General features: G+C 43.1%; 1 protein-coding gene across 4 annotated transcripts in view; it reads left to right on the top strand.

Annotated features, from left to right (window-relative positions):
- CHD6 (chromodomain helicase DNA binding protein 6) overlaps positions 1–24894 on the top strand; it is a 151056-nt gene that overhangs the window by 73669 nt on the left and 52493 nt on the right. For all 4 annotated transcript variants that reach the window (XM_029915998.1, XM_029915996.1, XM_029915997.1 and 1 more), the window contains 4 exons: positions 8912–9107; positions 21209–21373; positions 22688–22867; positions 23910–24020. In XM_029915998.1, coding sequence (XP_029771858.1) covers positions 8912–9107; positions 21209–21373; positions 22688–22867; positions 23910–24020 — 652 coding nt within the window. The remainder of the gene's footprint in view (positions 1–8911; positions 9108–21208; positions 21374–22687; positions 22868–23909; positions 24021–24894) is intronic.

Here is a 24894-nt window from a genome sequence, read left to right as displayed (position 1 = left end):
AATCCTGTGACCACGTATGCCCAATTTTAACGTCCTAAAGTGAATGTTGCAGCCTATGATGTGGAGCCCTTGCGTTGCTTAAAAAAGAAATTCTACATGTTTGTTTATATTCTCTCTAGTTCTAAGAAACGGAATTCAAAAGCATTAGAGAAGGTTAAGAAAACAATATATTTCCTGTTTTATTTTTTTTTGCTTGATATATGAGAGAGAGAGAGAAATATAGATCCTGGAAATATATCCTGGAAAGTGTCACTGTATCACATTGCTTAAAGACTATAAGCTGACAGCCTACAAAAAAAGAACTTGGAGAGACTTTATGTCTTTTCTCAGCAAACCTAAGGTTTTATGATACACAGGCTATAGCATTTTGGTCTGTTTTCTTGTTCATACACCTATAATGTTTTAAGCCCAAGTTCCATTACTCACACAGGTGAGCAGTCTCTGGGGTTATGTTATATGGGTTGTTTGGATTCATGTGGGTTCTGCTTTGGTCTTTTATACAGTGGACCTTATGTTTCCAAGCACATCAGTGATCTGAAGATGATAAACTGATTTGTAAGAATTTATGCAATGAGAAAAGACTTAAAGTCATAGAAACTATTAGTTTACGCATTGCTGAGTTTCAAGGAAGTCTTTGTTTTCACATAGTATTTATAGCAAATCTCAGTTGTCTTAAATATTCTGTTCCTGAAAATTCTGTTTGCTGGTATAACGTGTAATTTGTAGAAAGAGTATTAAAGCAAAGGACAGATGCAGCTATGGGATACACTGACATTTAATGTTACATAAATAATTCTCAAATCAAATTAGATAATTAAAAAAAAATTTCTCAGAGTCCTATAGTGGAGGTCTTTAGGTAGAGAATTCTTGAGACAACATCATTGTTTTCTTTGAGGAATTAAAAAAAAAAAATTTTTTTTAATGTTTTATTTATTTTTGATACAGAGAAAGACAGAGCATGAGAGGGGGAGGGTCAGAGAGAGAAGGAGACACAGAACCAGAAGCAGGCTCCAGGCTCTGAGCTAGCTGTCAGCACAGAGCCTGACACGGGGCTCGAACCCACGAACGTGAGATCTGACCTGAGCTGAAGTCGGAGGCTTAACCGACTGAGCCACCCGGGCACCCCTCTTTGAGGAATTTATAATGAGTAAATAGAACTTAGTTAATGTAGTTTCATATTTTGTAAATTCACTGTAGATTAGGAACCCATTTCTAGAACACTTGCTTTAAAAAAAAATTTTTTTTTAATGTTTACTTTAGAGAGAGAGAGAGGTGGGAGAGACAGAGCACAAGCAGAAGAGGAGTACGGAGAGAGGGATCATAGAATCTGAAGCAGGCTCCAGGCTCTGAGCTGTCAGCACAGAGCCTGATCCAGGGCCCAAAACCACGGACTGTGAGATCATGACCTGAGCCGAAGTCAGACGCTTAACCAACTGAGCCACCCAGGAGCCCCAGAACACTTGCTTTTTGTAAATAGATTATCTTACTTCTCAAAATATATGCAACTACTAGTTGGCCGTTTGTTTTTTTTAGAGAACCCCCCCCAAAATGAGTAACAGTGGAACTAATAGACTTCTGCTAAGTACAGATGTCTCTATTTAGCACCTTTTTATGCTATTTTTCCTTATCATTTATTGCTCATTTTGTTTTCAAGTTATTTAGGTATTACAGTCTCTTCATTATATGGACATATAGAACGCCACCACTGGCTCAGAGCTCACACTCAGGCAGTTATCTTTTCTACTTTGCATATGCAAACATTTAATTTTGTTGTCAATTTATGTATTCTACCTTGTAACTCACCTTTTTACTTAATATATCATGAATCTTTTTTTTTTTTTTTTTTACTCATTTCCCCACAGCATAATTTTGATGATATTCTTTCTCACAAGCTGTTCCCAGTTTCTCTGCATTTTCAGGAACTCTGTAGCTATCCCTTTATGGTCATTGTGAATGTTCCCAGTTACTACCTTAGGCTAAATTCTGATTTTAAAAGCATTTGATACATATTTCCAAAACACCCTCTAGAAAGATACTTTTACTTTTGTGCCTTTCAACAGTGTATGAGGATGCTCTTTTCCCCTGCATTCTCTGATTAATACTGTTTTTGATGCTTAACCTTAACTAGTTTTATAAGCCAAAATTATCTCTAGTTTTAATTTGTATTTCTGATTAATAACTAGAGTTAATATTTACTATTTATATTTTTGTGTGCTTGAGTGCTTTTTCATGTTCTTTCTCCATCATCTGTTCCTCTTTGCCTTCTTGTTTACAAGAACTATTTGTTTACTTAAGAATATAGCACTGGGGGTACCTGGGAGGCTCAGTCGGTTGAATGTCCGACCTCGGCTCAGGTCATGATCTCACAATCTGTGGGTTCGAGCCCTGTGTCGGGCTCTGTGCTGACAGCTAGCTCAGAGCTTGGAGCCTGCTTCACATTCTGTGTCTCCCTCTCTCCCTCTCTCTCTTCTCTCTCTCTCTCTCTCTCTCTCTCTCTGTCCCTCCCCCGCTTACTCTCTGTCTCTCAAAATAAAAAAAAATGAAAAGAATATAGCACTGGGATGCCTGGGTGGCTCAGTCGTTTAAGCCTCCTACTTTAGCTCAGGACATGATCTCAAAGTGTATGTATGCGTTCAAGTCCTATGTTGGGCTCTGTGCTGACAGGTTGGAGCCTGGAGCCTGCTTTGGATTCTGTGTCTCCCCCTCTCTCTGCCCCTTCCCTCTCATACTCTCTCTCCCTCAAAAAACATAAACAAACCTTAAAAAAAAAGTATATAGCACAAATACTTCCCCAGTGTTGTTTTAAATTAATGGACTTAAAAACTATGCAATTATATAAATATTCTCAAGTATTTTGTTTGCACTTTTTTAATGGTCTCTTCACCCCAACTGCATCCAGCAGAGTTCTTCTGGCCTTAGTATCATCGTTACTTTTCTCTCTTTAATTTAGCTTTTATTTCCAGCAAAGTTATATACACACATAATTTAAAGAACCAAATTGTTGTATTAAGACTTTTGAAACTGTGCCTTTCCTGAGTGTACCCTTCCCTCCCAGCTCCAGTTTTTGCAGCCCCAGAAACAGAATTTAAATGACTTTAATTCTTGATGCTCTTTCTTTTGGTATTTATAGCCATACCGACATACCGTTAGTAGTTGTAATTTCTCGATGTTTAGTTTTAGGTGTCACCTGTTCCCACTGTGGAAGATGAGCGTGTATTTTTTCTCACTGCCCCTCACAGCCACCACACGACTCACGCAAATGCTGAGTGACAGCTCAGCCCCCTAGAATGCTATTTACATTTTATCTCAGAGCTAAAAATTCTTTTTATTTTATTGCCTATTTTTCGATTTCCTTTTTATAATTTTAGCTCCAAACTTGACCCCGGTTGTCTAAATCTCCTCTTGTTACGTTGAAGCCTGTCAGCTTCATGGGCTCAGAGCTGCCTCCGGTGGGACCTCCGTCCTGCCTGCTCCAGCCCAGGGCTCTTCCCGCCTGGGCTCTCCCTCCCTTCTTCCCACTGACAAGTTCCTTCTTTTTTCTCTGGAATGAAACCTACTTGGTGGATCCCGTGTACGGCTTCAGGGCGCTTCTGAGGAAGGGTGAATGATAAGTACATGTGGAGACTGTCTGGAATGTTCGCAGTCTGCTCTCCTTCTTGAGTATCAGTTTGGCCAGGTTTGGGATTCGAGGTTAGATATCATTTCTCCCACAGAATTTTAAGGGGTTAGTCCAGTGTTTTCTAGCTTCCACAGTTGCTGCTTAGAAGTTCAAAGCCCTTGTGCTTCCTGGTCTGTGTGTGTGACATGTTTTTCTCTTCAGAAGCTTTGATTTATCTTCTTTGTCCCAGAGCTGTGGAATTGCACAGCAAACTGTTCTTCGTATGGGACCCGTTGACCTGGATACCAAACAAGTCTTTCTCGTCTGAAATCTGTGTTCCTTCAGTTCTGGCGAATTTGTATTTGCTCTTCCATTTTAGGAAATTTTGTTGTGCGTTTTGTCCACTTAGTGGTTGCTACTTGCTGGAGGGGTGGTGTGTTAGCATTTCCGCCTCTGTGTTTCGGATCAGAGGCTCTCCTCCTTCATCTGGTCTCAGCCGTCAGATGGCGGGCCAGTTAGAAGCTCTGGGTGTGTGCGCCGGGCTTACTGACTCTGGGTTTTACTCTTCGTATGTGAACACTATCCATCTGGCTGGATCATCGCATTGGGGAGCCTCCAGTGTCTGTATTTTGGGGGTGTTTCTCTTCCTGTCTTCTGGGTAGAGGATGGGAGCTTGACTTTACTGGGAGCCAGTTGTAAGAAAGGAAAGGCGAGAAGCAGGGCGCTCTCGTCTCTCACTCTTCCCGTTTTTCAGTGTAGTGCCTCTAACCGTCCTGTCTCCTGGGGGCGAGGGGGCTACGGGTCTTCCATGTTACCTTCTTCAAGGCTGGGCTGGGTGGTCTGCAGGCTGATACTTTGACAAGCATTCGACCAGTTCCTCTGTTTTAGACTCTCCGCATCTCCATTTTCAGGGTTACCTGGTGTCACAAGTGCCTGATCCCTTTGGACATGCCGCAGAATTGAATTACTTCTCACCTGAGGCTCTTTCCCTGGATTTCTTTGATTTTTTTTCTTTTTCTTTTTCTTTTTTTTATATTTCAGTCTTTAGTCTCTCTGTAGTTTTAATAAATGGCATATAATGGGGGTCTAATTTATTTTCAAGCGTGTCTCATTTTTTATTCAGTGGTTCCTCTTTTCCTCCATTCATACAAAACACCGTCATAACATGTACTGGGATACTGTCTATGCCGGCATGTGTCTAACCTTTGTATTCTTCTGGTCAGTATTTCCATTCCTTTGCTCAGGTATTATTGCAGATAAACTTCAGAATTATTCTTTTTTTTTTTCATTTATCTGTGACTACAGAAAAAACTATATGTTATATATGTATGTGGATACACACATTGGCATATTTGTGTTTATATATACATATATCCATTGGTTGGGATTTTGATCGGCTTTTACATATTTAGTAGGACAGGATTGACATCTTTGCAAAACTGAAGAAGCTGCTGTTCACTGCACGAATTCAGACATCTCCTGTGCACTCTTGGTTCACTAAATACTTATGACGTGCCTGCCTCGTGCTAGAACCTCTGGAGGTGTTGGGGGCACGGTGAACAAGCCAACATGGCTCCTAGAGTCATGTTTCCAAGTCCTGCAGATTTCTTACCTTCAGCCTAGTCCTAAGTACTCTGTATGTGTATGGCTATTGTGAATGGGATTTTTTTTTTTTAATTCTTTATGTTTTCCAGCTGGTTATTGCTGAGAGATGAGAAAGTTTTTCATTTCTCTTCAGGCCTTCTGAGGTCAGCATTTCCTGTTGTGCCAAAAACATGTCATTGCCCCGCCCCCAAAGGAAAAACAAAGCACACAGGTTTTCTAGACTGCCACCTGCTTCTTACTGAAATTTGACAGTGACTGAGAATTACAGTTTGATGAGCCACATAAACTCCTAGGGACTTTTGTTCAAAATATAGTTGATGCAGAGGGTTAATTGCTGCACTGATGTTTTGTATGGAAAATGTTTTGATGTCTGATTTCTTCATTCAGACTTACTAGCCCTCAAGATGTTCTTTGTTCTTGAGCCTCTGCCTCTCCAGCTGTCAGTTTGGTTCTGTTCCCGTTTAATTTCATGTCATATTCTCATACAGGGGTGAGGGCTTAGCCAAGGGATCTGGCGCAGGAGTGAGGGATGTGAGGAACCGTTTAAAACAACTCAGATAATGGGATGAGTTTTTAGTTTTGTGTTCTTTAAGAACACTTCCTCGAAACTGAACAAGTAATGGAAATGAGAATTAATGTTCCAGCCATCCTGCACAATTTCTTGGTTTTTTTTTTTAATGTTTTATTTATTTTTGAGAGTGAGAGAGACAGCACGAGCAGGGAGGGTTAGAGAGAGAGGGAGACAGAATCTGAAGACAGGCTCCAGGCTCTGAGCCAGCTGTCAGCACAGAGCCCGACAAGGGGCTCCAACCCACAAACCGAGGGATCATGACCTGAGCTGAAGCCGGACGCTTAACCAACTGAGCCACCTGTCCTGCATAATTTCTAAAACTGCTGTTAGAGCATTGCTGACAAAACAGTATCATTTTGTGGGAATTTTTTCCTGGGTAACGATTGAGCTATAGCATCACTATTTATTGATTTCTCCTCCTCTTTAAAGCTGTGCTGATTCCCTGCCTCCCTCGATCCATGGACTTCTAGCGTCTCTCTGTGGCTAGAGGTGTCTAGTCAAAGACCATGAATCCTGTGCTTGTAGCATGAATATTTCACATGTGTGACAGGGGTGGACGGGGTGGGGGCTGGCGACTCTCATTTAACGGAATCTCAGCTTCTCTGGCTCCGAATCCTGTGCTTCTTCCTTCATGTCACCCACATGCCCAAATTTCTGAGCACCCAGTGCAGATTCTCGGTACCCCTGTAGTGTCTTCTCCCAGCCTCCATGAGAGTTATCACCTTCCTAAATTTACCAGTGTTTCTCATGTGTCTTTAATTTTTTTTGTTTAAATTTTTTAAGTTTCTTTTTAAGAGAGACAGAGACTACATGAGTGCGGGAGGGGCAGAGAGAGAGAGGGAAAGAGAGAATTCTAAGCAGGCTCTGCACTATCAGCACAGAGCCCCATGTGGGTGGGGCTCAAACCCATGGAACCAAGAGACCATGCCTGAGCCGAAACCAAGAGTCAGATGCTCAACTGACTGAGATACCCAGATGCCCCTTAAAAATTTTTTTTTAATTCTTTTATTTATTTTTGCCTCTTTTAAATTTTTAGGGCAGTCTTTCCATGCCTCCTGCATTGAAATTTAGTGTATGATATGAAGGCCATACAGCAAACTGGTTAAGAATATGGACTTTGAGTGAGGAGTGCCTAGGTGGTTCAGTCGGTTAAGCATCCAGCTTCAGCTGGGGTCATGATCTCATGGTTCATGAGTTTGAGCCCCGCATCGGGCTCTGTGCTGACAGCTCAGAGCCTGGAGCCTGCTTTGGATTTTGTGTCTCCTTCTCTGTCTGCTCCTCCCCTGCTCACATTCTTTGTCTGTCAGTCTGTCTGTCTGTCTGTCTCTCTCTCTCTCTCTCTCTCTCTCTCTCTCTCAAAAAATAAGTAATAAGCATTAAAAAAAATTTTTAAAGAATATGGACTTTAAGTCAAATGGATCTCTGTTTAAGCCACTCACCTGCTTAGTGACTGAGCAAGTTAGTCTGCTTGTGTGGGGTTTTATTGTTTTTGTTTTAGGAGTTTTCTAGAGTCTAAAACGGGGATGATAATAAAAACACCCCTCAGGATTACCATGAGGTCTGAAAGTGATGGTGTATATCAAGTGTGTATCACAGTGCCTGGCTGGCTAGCACATAGCTTGACACTTCAGAGCTTGCTGCTGATATCACTGCTGTGGCTGCTGTCCATGACAATGACCCTTCTATCGAGCTGCCATGGAGTTTTATAGAATTCAGGCATACAGCCATCGCTTTTGTGGCACAGCTCTTCCTAGTCTGGCTTTATGTAAGTCATCACCTCCCGTTTTATTTGCTCCTGTAGCCCCGCATATTCTTAAGTTTGTTACATTAAAAAGGAAGAAAAAGGAAAAATCCACACCTGTAATTCCAGGTAGTGTCGCACTGTGGCCTTGTAAAAGGAAGACCCTGTTTTCGGGCTTGGTTCTTTGCTTTATGTATGTCCTGAGTTGGTCTGGTTTCTCCACATATTATTTCCTTGCATGGTTTCTCTACATGGATTTCACTTTTCCTCAAGGAGGTCAGGAATATATAGCCAAACTCTATTTTCTAGAATTATCTCCACAGAGACCCTAAAGTGTCTGTCTATCTTACTCTCTTACCACTTATTTATCTGAGGTTTTAGAGATCTGATTTCCCAAATTCTGGGCTACTGATTAGGTTTCTGTCAGGATTCATGTTCTTGGCTGCTGTTAGGTCTCCGGTGACTTGGTCCTTCCCTTACGAGGTTTTATAAACTATTTCCTGCTCAGGGTAAACCAGAAAAGAATAAGGTGCTCAGCAGCTGTCCACATTGCTACTGTACTTTAATTCTGTATTAACCCCACGATTTCGTCGTAAAGGTCCCTTCTATGTGTGTTAACTGGGTGGACAGACAGTAATGCGCTCCCACGGCACTTTTATTTTTATTCTCCTTCCTTTTGCCCTCTCCCCCATCGTGCTTTTCGCCCTTGTTCCCACACAGATAGGTACCTTCTTAATGATAGTTAGCTTTACTTCCTCGTTTTATTTTCCTCTAAAAAGTCCGCAGTGTTTGTGCCCCAACCCCGAACACAGCTCAGGACCTTCCCTGCAGTCTATCTGTGTGGCAGTGGGAGAGCTGGGAGGCAGGAAGTGACCAGCCCCGACACACAAGGACCACCTGTCCGTGCGGTCTGCTTCCCATTTTCACTTTACCGCGAAGCAGCTACACTCTGATTTGAACTTGGATTCCTTAAGAGCATTACTTAGAGTAGATGTTTGAGGCTTTTATTTTCTTTTCCTGGTTTTAGGATTAGATTCAGAGCAAGTAAAAACTGAAATACTGGAGAATAAGTTGCTCAGTCTGTGGGGATTGAGATTTTGTTTACAATTCTTTTAGTCCCTTAGTTTGTGGCTGATACTTTTGGTTTGGTTTGGTTTTTGTTTGCGTGTTTTGGTGGGGGGTACATTTTGCACTGCAGTTTTAGGTGTCTGCCCCGCTGCATATGCGGGCCGGGGGTGGGGGGAGGGCGGGGGATTCCTTGTGGACTGCTCTAGTTTGGTCCCAATGTAGAAGCGAGGGATTTAAGGCTGTGGGTCAACAGCTTCCTGCGTTGTTTGCTGCTCTCCGTTGAAGTCATGATTAACACCTGGGCTTTCGTTCGTTTGGGTCCCCTCAGATACACCTATGAGCGAATTGATGGGCGAGTACGGGGAAACCTGCGCCAGGCAGCCATCGACCGGTTCTGTAAGCCAGACTCAGACCGCTTTGTCTTTCTTCTGTGCACCAGAGCGGGAGGCCTGGGGATCAATCTCACGGCTGCTGATACCTGCATCATATTTGATTCAGACTGGAACCCACAAAATGACTTGCAGGTAACCATTAGGATGATTGCTGTTTGCCTTGGCTGCCCCTGCATCTAAGAACATCACGGTAGGGCCTGGCTTGCTAGAGAGCATGCCATGCTCCACGCTAGGGTGTCAGCTGGACGGCAGGCTTTTAGGCCCTCGGGCAGGGGGTGAAACTGAATGAAAAGTAAACATCACCCTTTTCCACTACTCAGTGAGGAGTTCTTTCTTTTTGCTTTAAGCCAAATGGTTTTTCATATCGGTAGCCTCCAGATAAAGAATAGAACTATATATTATCAAACGTAAAGAAAAATATTAAGCTTGACTACTCTTCTAATTTTTGACATGTAGATTGATTCAGGTGTTTTCATTGGTTGGTTTGTTAGATGGTCTTATGTCCTCGATAGTAAAGGAGACACCTAACCCCAAGTTCCATTGTGTGGCCAGGGTGACAGTCACCCCCCCGGTTCACTTGCTGTCTACAATCTGTATATTAGATAGTCTGTGTGCCCAGGTGAGTGAATTTGCAGACAAGTTTTTTAGTTTTAACCAGACTTGTTAATTGGTGGCTTTAAAAGAGTCTTGTAAAGACTGGAGTTAATATAGTTTTTTTAAAAAGCATAAACAAACAGGAAAAAGAACTAACAGTTCTCTGGATCAGAGTTCTTCATCCACCCTGATTCAAAGGAGAAACACTGGCATTCTGGCCAGATTGGACAGTATGTCTGCTAAAAAGATTCTAACTTGTCAAGAATACCGTTTCTAGATTTGCCTCCATTTTCATTAATGGTCAAGTCCACCCTAAGTATATATTGAATGCTGGGATGTTTGCTAAGGCCAGTGTGGGGAGTGGGGAGGGTGGTGGGTGGCTCAGAACCTTGTTTGCGGTACAGGTGATTGCCAGAAGAAGGCTGCAGGCCGCCGTGCCACAAAATGGGCGGTGCCGCTGGGGACGCCACGAGGGCCGCACACGGGGAGAGCAGCTCAGCCGGGGCATTTCGGTTGCTTCCAGACCCACCACTCTGCAGTGGTTTGGCTTTGCCTTTTTCATTTAATGAGTTTCTAAATAAAAAAAAATTTTTTGAAGAAAGCAGTCTACTAGATGGCACTTTAAATTATTGGTAACAATTAGCTAAAGCCCAGGGGGAAAACCTCATTTGGAAACCAAATTGTGTGGCACTGTTTCAACACCTAGCTTCAAAGAAAATCGGTGAACATGACTAGTTCCCCCTCAGGCCTTTCTACTGGTGAAGGGATAGTTGGGTCAAAGGTGAGTTTCTAGATATAATGAATAATCTTTAAAGGAATACTATACTCAACACTAACATAAAAATAAGCAAAAATTAGAATTTGATTGGGTACCCAGCCAGAACTTACTTAGCTAGTGTAATAGGTGGTATGGAACTGTTGCCCATTGGCTAGCCAGTTTTAAGTAGTTTTGTTGGAATACAGCCACACCCCTCCGTATACATGTTATCTCCAGTGCTATCATGTTACAGAGTATTGGAGCAGAGACCATAGCCTGCAATATCTAAAATATTCACTATTATAGAACTTTGCTGACCCGAATACAGATGATCTCTGAAGTCTAGTTCTGTGCTCCTTTGCGGTGCTCATCTGACTATGAGGCTTGGTATCTGGTCAATTTGAGGCCTTGATAGCTGGGCACGCCTGGAGGAATGTCCAGGAGGGAAATTAGAAACAGAGGGCTGGCACTGGAGGCACGTCGTGGTCAAGGCAGAGATTTGGTGTCACCATGCTTGATCCAGGTGAAATCCTAGACATTACCGATTGCAAATAGGTGCTAATGCCAAGAGATAGCAAAGAGCAGAAACGAGACTGATCAAGCCTGCTAGAGAAGGTGAAGTCCTCTGAGGTGACTCTTGGCAGGGGTCGTAGCCAAAGGGGATACGTGGGGCTGTCCAGATTTAGGGTCTGGGGGAAAGGGAGAAGCTTTGGAAAAGCTGTTTTTAATGTCCACTGCTGGGGAACTGGCAAGAGATGAGCAAAGGAGTAACAGTGAAGTCACAGGGAAATTGGACCGCATGAGACTTTGAGTGTATGGAGTCGTTTCTGCACTTCCTCTAACGCTCCGCCTCAGTGAAGGAACAAAGACCACCAGCACTGCAGGCCATCCCGGGAGGGGGCAGGAGCCAGCAATGTGGCAAAGGTAAATGAGTGAGGGCGTCAGTGACAATGGCAGCCATGGGTCCCAGTTAGAATTCCTCAGCCCGTGGTCTCCAGGTTGGCCACCACACCTTCTACATCCACTGCTCTCTGCTGTGTTGTTGTCATTGTTATTTTCACGTAAAGGTTTTGTAACTTACAGGGATCAGTCCTTTATTTTTGAAACATGAGCCAAACTGGTTAGAAATGAAAGGATTGGGAAGAGTAATGTTAGGGCAGGGAAGTGGGACTGGGAGGCTGTGAAGAAGATGAGACAGAGAAAGGGAGGTCTAGTTCCGAGTGGCCTGCAGAGATGGAGGTGGTGTGCTTGCTTGGCTCGGGAAGGAACACGGGGCCTGAAGGCTGCCCGCAGGGCATTGCACGCTCACTTTACACACTCTCCCTGCCATGTGCCCTCATAGCTCGGGCCGTAAGTATGATGTCCAGGAGAGAGTCTGGATCCTGGGACCCTGACACCATCCCAGGACTACCGGTGAATGCAGCCATGAACATCAGTGAGATGTGTTCCTAACCCTAAAAATAGAAAACTTCACCAGCCTGCTGCCCAGGACTGTCCTTGCTAGTTTCGTCATGTTAACTGACACATAACCGTTCACACGTGTGTATGTCATCTAATATTTCTCGTTAAATGCATGAAAGCTTTCACTTACCTGTAATTCTTTATGGTTACTAAAGAACCACAGTTCCTGCTCTGAGTGTTTCTTCTGGGAGATGGCCTTGGCCTAGAACATTTACCTGTGTGTAGAGTGGGATATGTTCTGCCTGGTATAAATGTCAGGGCCACAGAAGAGAACCTCATTATGAATAGGGTCTTAAGCCCTACCCCAGTGGGGTTTCAGCAGAGCTCCAGAGGTCCAAGTTCAGATGATAGGAAGTGTGAGTGTTCACTCTGGTCTCCGACAGCCTGGAAGGATCTGGTGGTGCAGGCCGTGGTTCTCCCAAGACAGGCCAGCGTGGGGTAGCAGTGTTTCTTGACTGATCCAAGGCAGACCCTCTCAGAGCATTGGAACTGAAGCCAACCTGAGGAGCGGAGGGCTGGGCTCAGCTAAGTAGGTCTGATCTCAAATAATGAGATCAGAAGAATGTTCCAGACTAAGGTAACAAAAATGTGGGAATGAGCATAGGTGGCGCCCCTGAGGCAGATGGAATGGGCACTGTCTACAGCATTGGCCCCAAATAAAGTGAGTCCGGTTTTTGAGTCTGCTCCTGCCTTTCTTGCAGTGGCCCCTCCCCCTCACTCCCCACCTCTTTTTTGGCTGCCCCAAAGCACCCTTTTGTTGTGCCACCAACTCCTCTCTGCTTCCAGGACTCAGCCAGCTCTTGATTGACTTACTGACACATTTATTGAGCCATCTATAGCAGGCCAGGCCCTGGGGAGACTACAGTGCCCAGGACTTGGGTTTGGGTGGTAAATTGAGTCAGACGGTAGAGATGGAGTGGGCAGGTATCTGTGCTATTCCCCCAAATGTTTACGTTTTAAGAGGGGATGATACTTTCCCCAAGGAATAAATCTGGATCTGGAAACTTCCAAATCCAAAGCAGGCCTGAAAAGGAGATAGTTAGGGGGAGGGCATCGTCTGCTGCGTTCTGATTCCTACTGCCGGGAGAGCCCCTGCTCCTCTTCTGCACCAGTGGTTGACCTGCGGATACGCACTTTTAGTGCCAGAAGAAATGTTAACGTCTATGGGCCTGGAATAAAACACTTGGGCAGAGAAGAGACGCTATACCACCGTACTGGACGTGGTTGGGTTCAGGTGGGCCTATAGGCAGTTGTGTTTAACTTCTCTGAGATGTGGGTTTTTCATTGAGGACCAAGTAGCGTTTTAAAGTACTGAAGAAAATGTACTTTTAAAATGTAGCTAATGATTTGAAAGAGTAGATGGGGTCAAGAGAGGAGTCAGCATTGGGTTTGGATCTTTGTACCAGCTATTTAATTTTTGTGTGGTTATAAAAACGTAGTACAAGGTTTTGCCAAGTTCTGGACTTGAAACTGACACTAGTAAGTCAAGGGCTGGTATCAATTTGAAATCTGTCCCTGTTTGTTCAACTAAGCGGCCCCCCTTCTTGCCATCGCAGTCCCTGGGATCTGTGCCTGGTTGTTTGTTTTTCATTTTCTGAACGTCACTACTTGTTTCTTGTAGGCCTGTCTTTGTTCAGCTCAAATGTATTAAACAGTAAAGAACAAACTCTGAGCCTCTCGTCATGCCTTGGGAGAGCGTGAGAGCTCTGTGATTTCCCCTGGGGGCGGGTAGCACCTCCGCCCCCTGCCCCTTGTGGTCTGCTCTAGAAGTTCTGTATTTACTTAGCTTTGCCGAGGATCTTGTTTGGACTTTGGTTTGTCGCTGCCCTGTTTGTGTGTGAGTTCTGATCCGGGAAATAAGTAACGCTGGCCTGTCGCTGAGGTTCAGCTGTAAAATGATGAGTCTGTTAAATGTGACAGGACTCAACCTTATTATCTTCCAGGTCAGCCATCTTGGGAGAGCACATGTTTTCTCCTGGTGTCATTTAGCTGCTTGTGACAGTGACCTCCCCCCCACCCACCTCCCACCTCCCACCCCAAAATAGGTTTGTTTTTCTCGGTTAATGAGAAGTCTGGAGATGGGCAGTTCAGGGCGAGGCGGCTTCACAGTGTCATCCGAGTCCCAGATTCCTTCTGTTTTTCTGCTCTACCGTCCTCAGGGAGTGTGAGTTACAATCTCTTTGTTCCAAGATGGATACCTCAGACCAGGCAGGAAAGATCAGGAAGGAAGGTGTGGTGCTTCTCTCAGAAGAGCAGGACTTTTCCAGATGTCCCCGATAGACTTCTGCTGTACCTCATCGTCAGGCTGTATTACTTCGTCCTCCCTGGGAGGCCGGAGATGGTTTCAGGTGAACACATTGCCTCCCTCTACAAGCATCAGGGTTCTGGAAGTGAGGAAAAGGGGGAATGTGGATACCATGAAGGTAAATTAGTGGCATCTGCACTGACCCCATATGGGACCTTTGCTCAGAACATTTCTTAAACTCCTTGTGATTTGCCTACAAATGTCAGATGAGCCAGAGAAAGAAAATCAGTGTCACTGCTTGTGGCCACATATTATTAGTGCTTTATAGGTTCCATAAACCATATTAGTTACCTTGATCACTTCCTTTGTTTACCAATTATCCATCAGATCTTCTTCTAATAGATTTACTGCCACTAAAGATACTAAAAGGAGTTGTGGCAACTAATTATAATAGCCAAAGGCTCAACAGCTTAGTTGTCCAGCAATAGAAGACTGACTGACTAAACCGTAGTGGAGTCAACTTTGATAAAGAATGAGGATTAGCTCCATATACTGCTGGGAGTGATCTCTTGAGTATATGTTGCATGAAAAAAAAAAAAAGATAATGTGGAAAAAATATGTATGCTGTGCTAGCTGTTATCTAAAAAAGCTGTGTGTGTGTGTCTGTCTCTTCCTCCCCCATCCCACCCCACCCCACCCGCAGCTGAAAGAGAAACAGTTTATGTTTAAATGGTTATCTGTAGGGGGAGTAAGGGGACAGGAGAGGATGGAAGTGACAGGGAAAGAAGTTACTTTTTCCAAACATGCCTTTTTATATATGTGCCTTTGGAACAACCTTCAAGTATTTTATAACATAATAAAATTAATTTTTTAAAACGTCTTATTCTGAAGGGGCGCCTGGGTGGCTCAGTCGGTTAAGCATCCGGCTTTGGCTCAGGTCAGATCTCATGGTTCGTGGGTTCGAGCCCTGCGTCGGGCTCTGTGCTGACAGCTAGCTCAGAGCCTGGAGCCTGTTTCGGATTCTGTGTCTCTCTCTCTCTGACCCTCCCCTGCTCCAGCCGTCTCTCTCTGTCTCTCAAAAATAAAATAAAAAGCAATAAAAAGAAAAAATTAAAAAAAAAACGTCTTATTCTGAAATTTTAAACTTAAAAAAAAAGTTGCAGAATAGTACAGTTTTCTAGGACCCTTCACCCAGCTTCCCTTAGTATTAACATTTTATGCAACCATAGTCTAATTATTGAAACTAGGGTGTTAACACTGACACAGAAATCTGTAGACTTTATTCATGTTCCTTCAGTTTCTTCCAAATGTTCTTTTTCCAGGATCTAAAGAGCATTCTCAAATTTCCTTTAGAAGTCCTGACTCTTTAGCTTCCTGTCTGTCTTTTCCTCATCTTTCATGACCTTGACAATTTTGAAGGGTCCTGACAAGCTGTCTCTCAATTTGTGTCTACCTGATGTTTTCTCAGGATCAGATTTGAGTTTATGTATTTTTGGCAAGAATATCATAGAAGTGATGTTATGTTCTCCTCAGTGCATCGTTTCAGGGGGTACATGATGTTAATACATCTTATTGCTTGCGATGATAACCTTGATTACTTGGTTGAGGTGGTATCTGCCAGGTTTCTTCACTGTACCTTTAAACTTAATCAATATCTTGGGAAGAGATATTTTGAGACTATAAATATCCTGATTCCCACCATTACTTTCACATGTTAATTTTAGCATCCATCAATGGTTCTTGACTTCAGTAACTACTACCAGGGGTCTGACTAATGGCAATTTTCTATTTCAGTCATTTTTTATACACTTTTATTAACTGGAATTCCACTGTAAAGAACAGCCGTCCTTTTTCCCTGTTTGTTTATATCTGTTTGCTCATTTTATGGGTTATAGTCTGTTACTCTTATTATTTATAATATTGTTCAGACTTGGTCATTAGGAGGTCCTTCCGGTTGGCTCCTGTGTCCTTTTGATGCGCATCTATTGGGTTTTGAGCACTTCCTTCCTTTCTGGCACTACACGATGTTCAGGTTCATGTTACATTTTTCCTGCCACAGCCACAGGATTGACCTTTTCTCCAAGGACCCCTGGTTCCTTTTATTCAAGAATGACATTTAGCAACCAAGATCTGGCTACCAGGAGTGCCCACTGCTGCTAGAGTGTTAGGGCTTCTAGATTTTCTGAGCAGACAGGGCTAGGAAATACGTGTATGTGACTGACGGAAGCACTCACACCCTACATCTGTTCTTGCCCATCTCTGTCCACCCATTATGAGTTGCTTCTGATTTACTCCATCCTTGTCTTCTTCTCTACCGTAAATCCTGTGTCTGGCCGTGAGACGTTTCAGTCTCATGATAATACAGTATATTTATTAACTCATTTGTTCAGTCCTAGTCTGTATATAAAGTAGTCACAGAATTACTAATCATATTCTGTGAAACATAAATAAATTTGCCAATATATAATACTGGACTGTAGTGTGGTTTTTTGTCATCAGTCTTATAGTATATAATCTAAATATCATTTTCCAAAGTTACTTGGTTTATTTTTCTTCTTTCCCACTGTGGTTAAATTAATGTGGGGGAGGGGAATCAGTTGCTAAAATTTAGAAGCAAAACGAAACAGTGGAATCTAGCTATGTATTGAGTGGGCAGCATAACTCCAAGAGAGACATTATTTCAAATGTTTGTATTTAATATTTTTGACATTTTCACTTCAATTTCAGCTTATAATTCCAGTATACCCTTTATCCAGATTCACCAACCCTTTAGATTTTCCCATTTACTTTATCACTTTGCCTTCTAGTTCCTCTGCCTCTCTGAGTATGTACATGGACTTAAATACATGTGCACATGCGCCATTTCTTGTCTGAACCCTTTGAGTGAGCTGCCCCTGAAGTGCTTTTTTATGTATTTCCTAAGTACAGGGGCATCCTGTTACATAACCACAGCTTAATTCTCAGGATTGGGAAATTAAAAAACTTTCTTCCATCCAGTCTGTATTCAAATTTATAATTTATTTCAGCGTCCTCTAAAGCCACCATTCCCCCTGCTCTAAGATCCGTCCAGTCCAGGAGCACCTGTCACCTTATTGCTCTTATCTCTTTCATCTCCATGAATCCAGAAGAGTTCCCTCTTTCCGGGAATGTGGAACAATACGACCTTGTTTATTTTTATTTTTATTTTTATTTTTATTTTTTTAAATATTTTAATGTTTTTTTATTTATTTTTGAGAGACAGACAGTGCGAGCAGGAGAGGGTCAGAGAGAGAGGGAGACACAGAATCTGAAGCAGGCTCCAGGCTCTGAGCTGTCAGCACAGAGCCTGACGCGGGGCTCGAACTCAGAAACCGCGAGATCATGACCGGAGCCGAAGCTGGACGTTCAACCAACTGAGCCACCCAGGCGCCCCACGACCTTGTTATTTTTAAGGAGTACAGGCCAGTTGCTGTACAGATTATCCCTCAGTTTGTGTTTGTATTTCCTCAGGGTAGGATTCAGTCTTACTAATAACACCAAAGTGATATGTTCTTCTCAATATATCACGTCGGGAGGAACGTGATGTCTGTCTGTCTGATAGTATGTACTTGGATATCTCAGTTAAGTGGTGTCTACCAGATATCTCCACTAAAAAGTGGCTATTTTTCCCATTGAAATTAATAACTAATTTTGGAGAGATACTTTGAGGCTATATAAATTTCCTGTTCCTCATCAAAGTCAAACTCACTGGTTTTAGTATCCATTGATTATTTTTGCCTGTATTAGTCAGTACTGTGATGGTTGCAAAGAGTGACTTCTTAAACTTTGTTACTCTCTGTCTGTTAGTTGGTCTACTATAATAGTTTCCTTTTTCTCCCATTTATTTATATCATATGGACTCATGGGTTCTTTTTTATTTTTATTCCACTGCTATATTTACTTTGATATTCAAATCATCCCAGGCTTAGCCAGTGGTAAACCTCTTTAAGTTGGAAGTGTTATTTCGGTTTGTCTTCATCATTCTTTGAGTACTTCCTTGTTTTCTGGCACAATAGTATGTTTCAGACTCATCCTGTACTTTTTCTGCCCTCAGCCCTGGAATTAACTATTTCTCTAACATGCTTTGGTTTTGTCTTAATGGAGAATATATTTAGGAACCAAGATCTGGGAGTTACGGTCTTTGCTACCATGATGTCATTGCTTCTAGGCCAATTTAGTGGACATAGCTGAGTACACACACAGAGAATATAAATGCACAGTGCATAACATGCATTCATGTGCATGTGTAGATATATACATGTGTAATAACGTGTAAATACACACATGTCCATGTCTGTTTCCATAGAAACACCACCACATAACTACTTTTTTTTCTTTCCATATTTGTAACTTCCTTCTTCAACAATGAAAGCCCTGACTCCTGTTATTCTCAGTATACTTACCCGTTTCCTCAAATCTGTATTACACAGGGACGCCTAAGTGGCTCAGCTGGCTGGGTGTCCAACTTCGGCTCAGGGCATGATCTCAGGGTTTGCAGGTTTGGGCCCTGTGTCAGGCTCTGTGCTGACAGGTCAGAGCCTGGAGGGCTGCTTTCGATTCTGTGTCTCCCTCTTTCTCTGCCCCTCCCCAATTTACTCTCTCTCTCTCTCTCAAAAATAAATAAACACTAAAAAAGTAAAGAAAAAATAGTGTGTATTACATAGAAAGTAGTTTCAGAATTGCTAACCCTACCACTGGGAAAGAGAAAGAAACCTACCTGCTGGTTGTACTTGAAACACTGTGATTGGAGCGTTCATACTTAGTGGGATATAAACCTGCGAGGAGGAAAACAAAAATCTTGCATTGTTTTCACTTAGGTATGTTTTGGGGAGATCATAATGGGACAGTGTTTCTGAGACTCTTATATACATTGTGGGATAAAGCAAATGAATAATGATATTGGTATGGTTGAGAATTGAGCTTTCTGACATGGTTAAAAAAGAGATCTGTGGTTGGTGAAGTTAAAGTCCCATAGTTATAAATTTGAATTTAATTGATCTCATGACATATTTTGTCTCGTGTATGCACATGATTGTATACCCTATACACACCCAGACACTTCTATTTTTGCTCACTGAACAGGTCTAGAAACAATGACCTACCTAATGTCAATAAGCACCTGTTAGAGCATCCAGACTCTTTCCCATTGAAAAATATGAGGGTTTCCAGGGAGGAAAAGTGGCTGACTCCAGGTCCAGGCAGTAAGTGTACAGTAGGTGTATGGGACATGTCATACCAGAAAGCAAACATTATAAATTCAGACGTTATCTGCATCTCTTTCTTCATGTGTATATATGCGTATGTGTATACACTCACACTGCTCTAACCATGTGCTCATAGTGACATCTCCAAACCCATTTTAACACCAGAGTTTATTCTTTCTCCTTTCTGTATTTGACTGGATCACATCAAAAGAATTCAGCAGCCATCTTGAAGTTTCCCACAGGAAAATGCACAACAGCAATGCAATACAACATAGCACATATATTTAAATGCATAGCTTTGTGTTCCTTAAAAAATAAAAATCTTCATGGGTCACATTTGAAGGGTATTATTTTAGAAACTGATTAAATAAAGAGAAAGAATCAAGCATTTAAGCTTGTCTTTCCTACAGGAACTGAACATCAAGGTAACCAAAAAATTGATGAGGGGATTTTAACGTCTAATGAAATAGTGGATCTAGGCAATGATTATCACTCAAAAGAAAGACAGTCAGACACCATGTGCCTTTTGATGGAAATGCAAACACCGTTAAGATATATACTTGCCAGAAATCAAACCTTACCCTGATCAAGTCTCAAGATATAGCTCCCAGTTTAGAGGAGATGCAGGGACCAGAGCAACTTGTTTAATGCCATAGCCAGAATGCAGGTGACAACACGTGGGCCCGGAGAAGCTAGAGGACAGGCACCTGGTCTCTCCAACAAAAAAGGCTGCATTTGAAAAAAGGAGTGGTCAAAGGCAAGGGATATCTACAGAATGAAAGAGACTTGAGCCCTATCACCCCAATACAATGTTTGGGCCCTGTTTGCATCATGATCCAAATAAGTGCACTTAATACATAGAAGATAAGCTGGGGAATTGGGATGCTGATGAGATGGTTAGTACCAGTGTTCATGTTGTGAGGTGTGGCCACAGCATTATTTTACAAGAGTCCTTATCTTTAGAATTATATATTGTGGGGCACCTGGGTGGCTCAGTCAGTTAAGTGTCCAACTCTTGATTTTGGTGCAGGTCATGATCTTGTGGTTCATGAACTCAAGCCCCATGTTAGACTCTGCACTGATAGTGTGGAGCCTGCTTGGGATTCTCTCTCTCTCTCTCTCTCTCTCTCTCTCTCTCTCTCTCTCCCCCCCTCCCTCCCCTTCTCGCTTTCTCTGAAAATAAACTTTTTAAAAAATCAGCACTGATTTAAAAACATTATATATTGAAATATGTAAGTATGGGGACTCAGTAAAATGTCTAACTTCGGCTCAGGTCATGATTTCATGGTTCATGGGTTCGAGCCCTGTGTCAGGATCTGTGCTGACAGCTTGCTCAGAGCCTACAGCCTGCTTCGGATTCTGTGTCTCCCTGTCTCTCTGCCCCTCCCTTGCTCACATTCTGTCTCTCTCTGTCTCTCAAAAATAAATATAAAAAAATTTTTTTGAAATACATAAGTATGAAACCATAGGATGCCTAGGATTTGTTTCATAATAGTCTTGAAGGGTGGGAGCATAGTAGAGATGAAAAAAAGGATCATCCATAGGAGGTCATTTTGCTTTTCTCTACTTTGGTCTTTGTGTGAAAATTTCTTTCTAGTAAGATGAAAAAATTAAAAACTGGCATTGCCAATGCTGAGGCATTTGCCCGGAGAGCAGGGCAGCATCCTGGGAGTGAGTAGCCGTACAGGCCGCAGGCTGGGGGGCGTGGGGAGCCTCGCCCTGCTCATCACTTTACCCCAGCACGTGGTAGGCACTCAATAAATAACGCATGAAGAAATGAGTGAGTCTGGAGGGGCAGCCGACATCTGGGTGAATTTTCTTCCAAAGTTGGTCCCATGACTTATAACTGTGAGAGCTGGCCACTCACGCCACAGTATTTAAGCATCTCCCTGTTCCTTGGGCTGCTGCCATTATATCTGGTGACTGGATGTGTATGACCTTCCCTCCTTCCCAGGCTCAGGCCCGATGTCACCGGATAGGCCAGAGCAAAGCCGTGAAGGTGTATCGCCTCATTACTCGGAACTCCTATGAGCGGGAAATGTTTGACAAAGCCAGCCTAAAGCTGGGGCTGGACAAGGCTGTTCTTCAGGACATAAACCGAAAGGGCAGCACCAATGGGGTGAGTATGATGGGACCTGCTTAGAGCCCCCCAGGACACTCTCCACACAGCCCGGGCCCCTCTGGGGTCTCCCTTCCTACAGCTGTTTTAAGATTCACTTTCACTAAATTGAACCCGGTTGCACATCTTTATTGAGTCATTCCCCACAGCAGAGGATAATTCAGGGTCAGGTCTCTGCTTTTACAGATGGATAAAGGAAATCTGTAGGCGCAGTGGTGTGGTAGGATTACCCAGCACGCAGTAACATTTCGGTAAGCAGAATTTTTAACAGTGCCCATTAGAAGTCCGTAGATCTTAACACTTAACACTCTGAATATCTATCGTCACCATGCTTTATCTTATACTCCAGACTTGGAGCTTCCTGAGGGTATAATGAGACCTATTTTATCTGTATCACCCATGGCCCCTAACACTACTTGGCATATTAATGATATTGAATGCATGATGGTCAGTGAAAAAAAATGAATACGTTAGCAGCCTGCAATATGGCAGTTAATAAAATCTTTTTCCCCCTCCACGGGGATAAAAAAATTTCAGCTAAGATTCATTCTTAAATTCTATTAAGTTATAAGCCAACAAAGCAGGGTATCTCCTTAATCTCTGGACTCAGGGCATCAAAGGTTGAGAATTAAAACCTTCCAGTGAGTTGTCTTTAGTCCAGATGTTCCATATCCTCTTAGCTATGCATGTGTTACTAAGTATAATACTTCAAGTTACCAGCGCTGGGACTCGTGGAATTCCCTCTTGTGATTGATAGAGAGAGAACCAGATTCTTAATTAGAACCAGGAAAGGGTGTTTTGAACTCCCATTTCCTGTTTTCAACAAGCAATTGAGAAGATCACACTTGGCACAGGACCCTTTCTTTAGTTGAGAAATGACATCATTTCCAATAGTCATGTATTTATTTAATAATGAATAAATCATCATTCTTTAGCTTGTTTAGTACATCTGGAGGTTTTTAAAGATACAGACTCAAACTAAAACATTAAACATATCCTCTTAGTGGTGCATAGTTTCAATGGCTTGTGACATCTGATAATAACCAATGTCCTGAGGAATGTTAGGGCCATTGGGTCATGTGCTGGCTTTGATTCCAGAGTTCCCTGTAGAAGATCATCTGCCTGCTCTCCCCATAGTTTTCTTGAGTATCGTTATCTGGGCTTTAATTTTCTAAAACTTGTGGCCCGTATCTTTATTCTTCTGACATGTGCAGCTAGTGGAGGAAGTGCATATGGATCTTGAAGGCCAGGTTTGAGGCTGTTTTTCTCCTGTGCATTTTCCACTTTGTGAGTAGCCTTTGGTGACCTGTCCAGGTACAACAGCTTTCCAAAATGGAAGTAGAGGACCTGCTCCGGAAAGGAGCTTATGGAGCCCTGATGGATGAGGAAGATGAAGGCTCCAAGTTCTGTGAAGAAGACATAGACCAGATTCTGCAGAGGAGAACCCACACCATCACCATCCAGTCTGAAGGGAAAGGATCTACTTTTGCCAAGGTATGGCACGTTTCTCCAGAGTCCATGTTGGAGTGGGAGCAAAAAGAAAACTTTATTCTTTGACCATCATCAGCAATGCTTTGTTTTCTCAATATGCAAACTGTTGAGATTAGCTGTCTACACGTGGGTTTTGTATGAGACAGAAAATACAGACTCTTTAGAGGGATTCTGAATAATGAGTCAGAAGCTATAGAAAGAAAGCCCCACCCCTGACCAGTGAGAGCTGATCCCCAGCAGGCAGGACAGACACTTCAGTTTACAGCTTGCACTATTCACTCTTTGCAAAGACTCCTCTGAAACCTTTGAGTGGTCATCTGGATTTCCTTATAGAGCACTCCTTGATCCCTGTCCATGTGCTGAAATCCCAGTGAACCCTCCATTCCTCAAACTGAAGCAAGGGTTCCTGAGAAAAGAGATGTTAGTCTAGATTCCCAGCTGCTACTCTAGGTTCCTTGGTCCCCTGCCCTTCAGCTCACTGGATTTCACATTCGACTGATGAAGCCACTTACCAGATCACTTTCAGGTGTCCCTGGCCATAGGCTCTGAGAGCTTTGTGGCCTGTTAGAGTCTCCTGTTTGGTGGCTTACACAGGACTTCCTCAGTAGGACATTTTGTGCTTTATAAAAAACACCTGGTCATCTCAGCACACCTCGTTCTGCCCAACCCGGTGCCTTTCCCATAGCAGACATTTGGAAAATGTTGACTGGAAGAAAAATTGCATCCAGAGAAATCTTAAGAAGCAACCCTTTTGCAGGGAGCTAGGTACCAAGCAACACACTGCATTGTGTTACAGGGCTTTCTTCTGCTTCCAAGTTTAATGATCCTGGAGGTTGAAATTGTAATGTCCTTACCCAATCTTTAAATTAACAAAGAACAGTCTTGAGATTTTTCACATTCATTTGAGAGGCCCTTTTAGGGGTTTTGACTTCAAATGCAGTTGGAGAGCATACTTTGGACTCTGGTAAATTTGAAATAATGCAGGTGGTATTATCAGCTTGTACTGTGTTCAAGAGCAGTTCATTGACTTCCATTATCTCCACAGGCTAGCTTTGTGGCTTCAGGAAACAGGACTGATATTTCCTTAGATGACCCAAACTTTTGGCAGAAATGGGCTAAAATAGCTGAATTGGACACTGAAGCAAAGAATGAAAAGGTACAGTATTGAGAATGTTCTATTCCATTGCACACTGTACTGTGGCTCGCAGGACCATAAATTCCCACACGGCTCAGGTCAGTATTCACTCCTGAGCCTTAGTTCTTAAGTGAGATGCTATATGTAACACACTTAAAGCATCCCTGACACAGAGGCAGAGCTTGATAAATGCTCACTGTTACAATTTTAAAATGACCTCTTGGGACGTACAGTCTGTCGGACGCTCAGGAGATTCGACAAAGGCAATTAGAACTAGAACTGGCCACACAGGTCAAGTTCAGCCCTCCGACCCAAGCCAGCATCCCATCCTTGGCAAGGGACTGTTTTACCTCTGCTTCAACACTTCCTGTGAAAGAAACTTGACTTCGGACAGATGCTCCGGAGGAGATAACGCAGGATGGAGGGTTTGTTGGTCTGCCCTCCATTCTGTTCTCTCCGTACCTTGAATTTTCTAACTTCTGAACATGAGAAAGGGAACATCTGTGGAACAAAACCAGAATCCGATGTCAGTCTGGCCCTGACTGCATGCCTCTTCTGGGCAAGGCAGTTGACCCCACTGAGATAAGTGAGCAAGACGTGACAAAAAGAGGTGGTGATGCCCCTTTGCAGAGTTGGAGAGAAGGCTTGTGAATACACCTGCCTCGCCTGTCGGGAGGCACCCCTTAAACGTTCATCTCCCTTCCCTCCACCCGCGGCCCTGTACCTCACTCGAGTGCACGCACATCACTTTCTACTGGTCTTCTCGGGTGGGTGCTGAACTTTCACGAACCTACAAGCTCAGGAGACCGTCCCTGCTTCTGTTTGGCTGATGCAGTAATTCACACCCAGCCTTAACTTTTCTGTCCAATCACCAGAACTTGCTCAGTCCAACCTC

Source organism: Suricata suricatta, chromosome 12, assembly GCF_006229205.1.
Source record: "Suricata suricatta isolate VVHF042 chromosome 12, meerkat_22Aug2017_6uvM2_HiC, whole genome shotgun sequence".
In the NCBI taxonomy this organism is placed as follows: Eukaryota; Metazoa; Chordata; class Mammalia; order Carnivora; family Herpestidae; genus Suricata; species Suricata suricatta.
The sequence above is the reverse complement of the archived record's forward strand: the minus strand, read 5'-3'. Positions and strand labels throughout refer to the sequence as shown.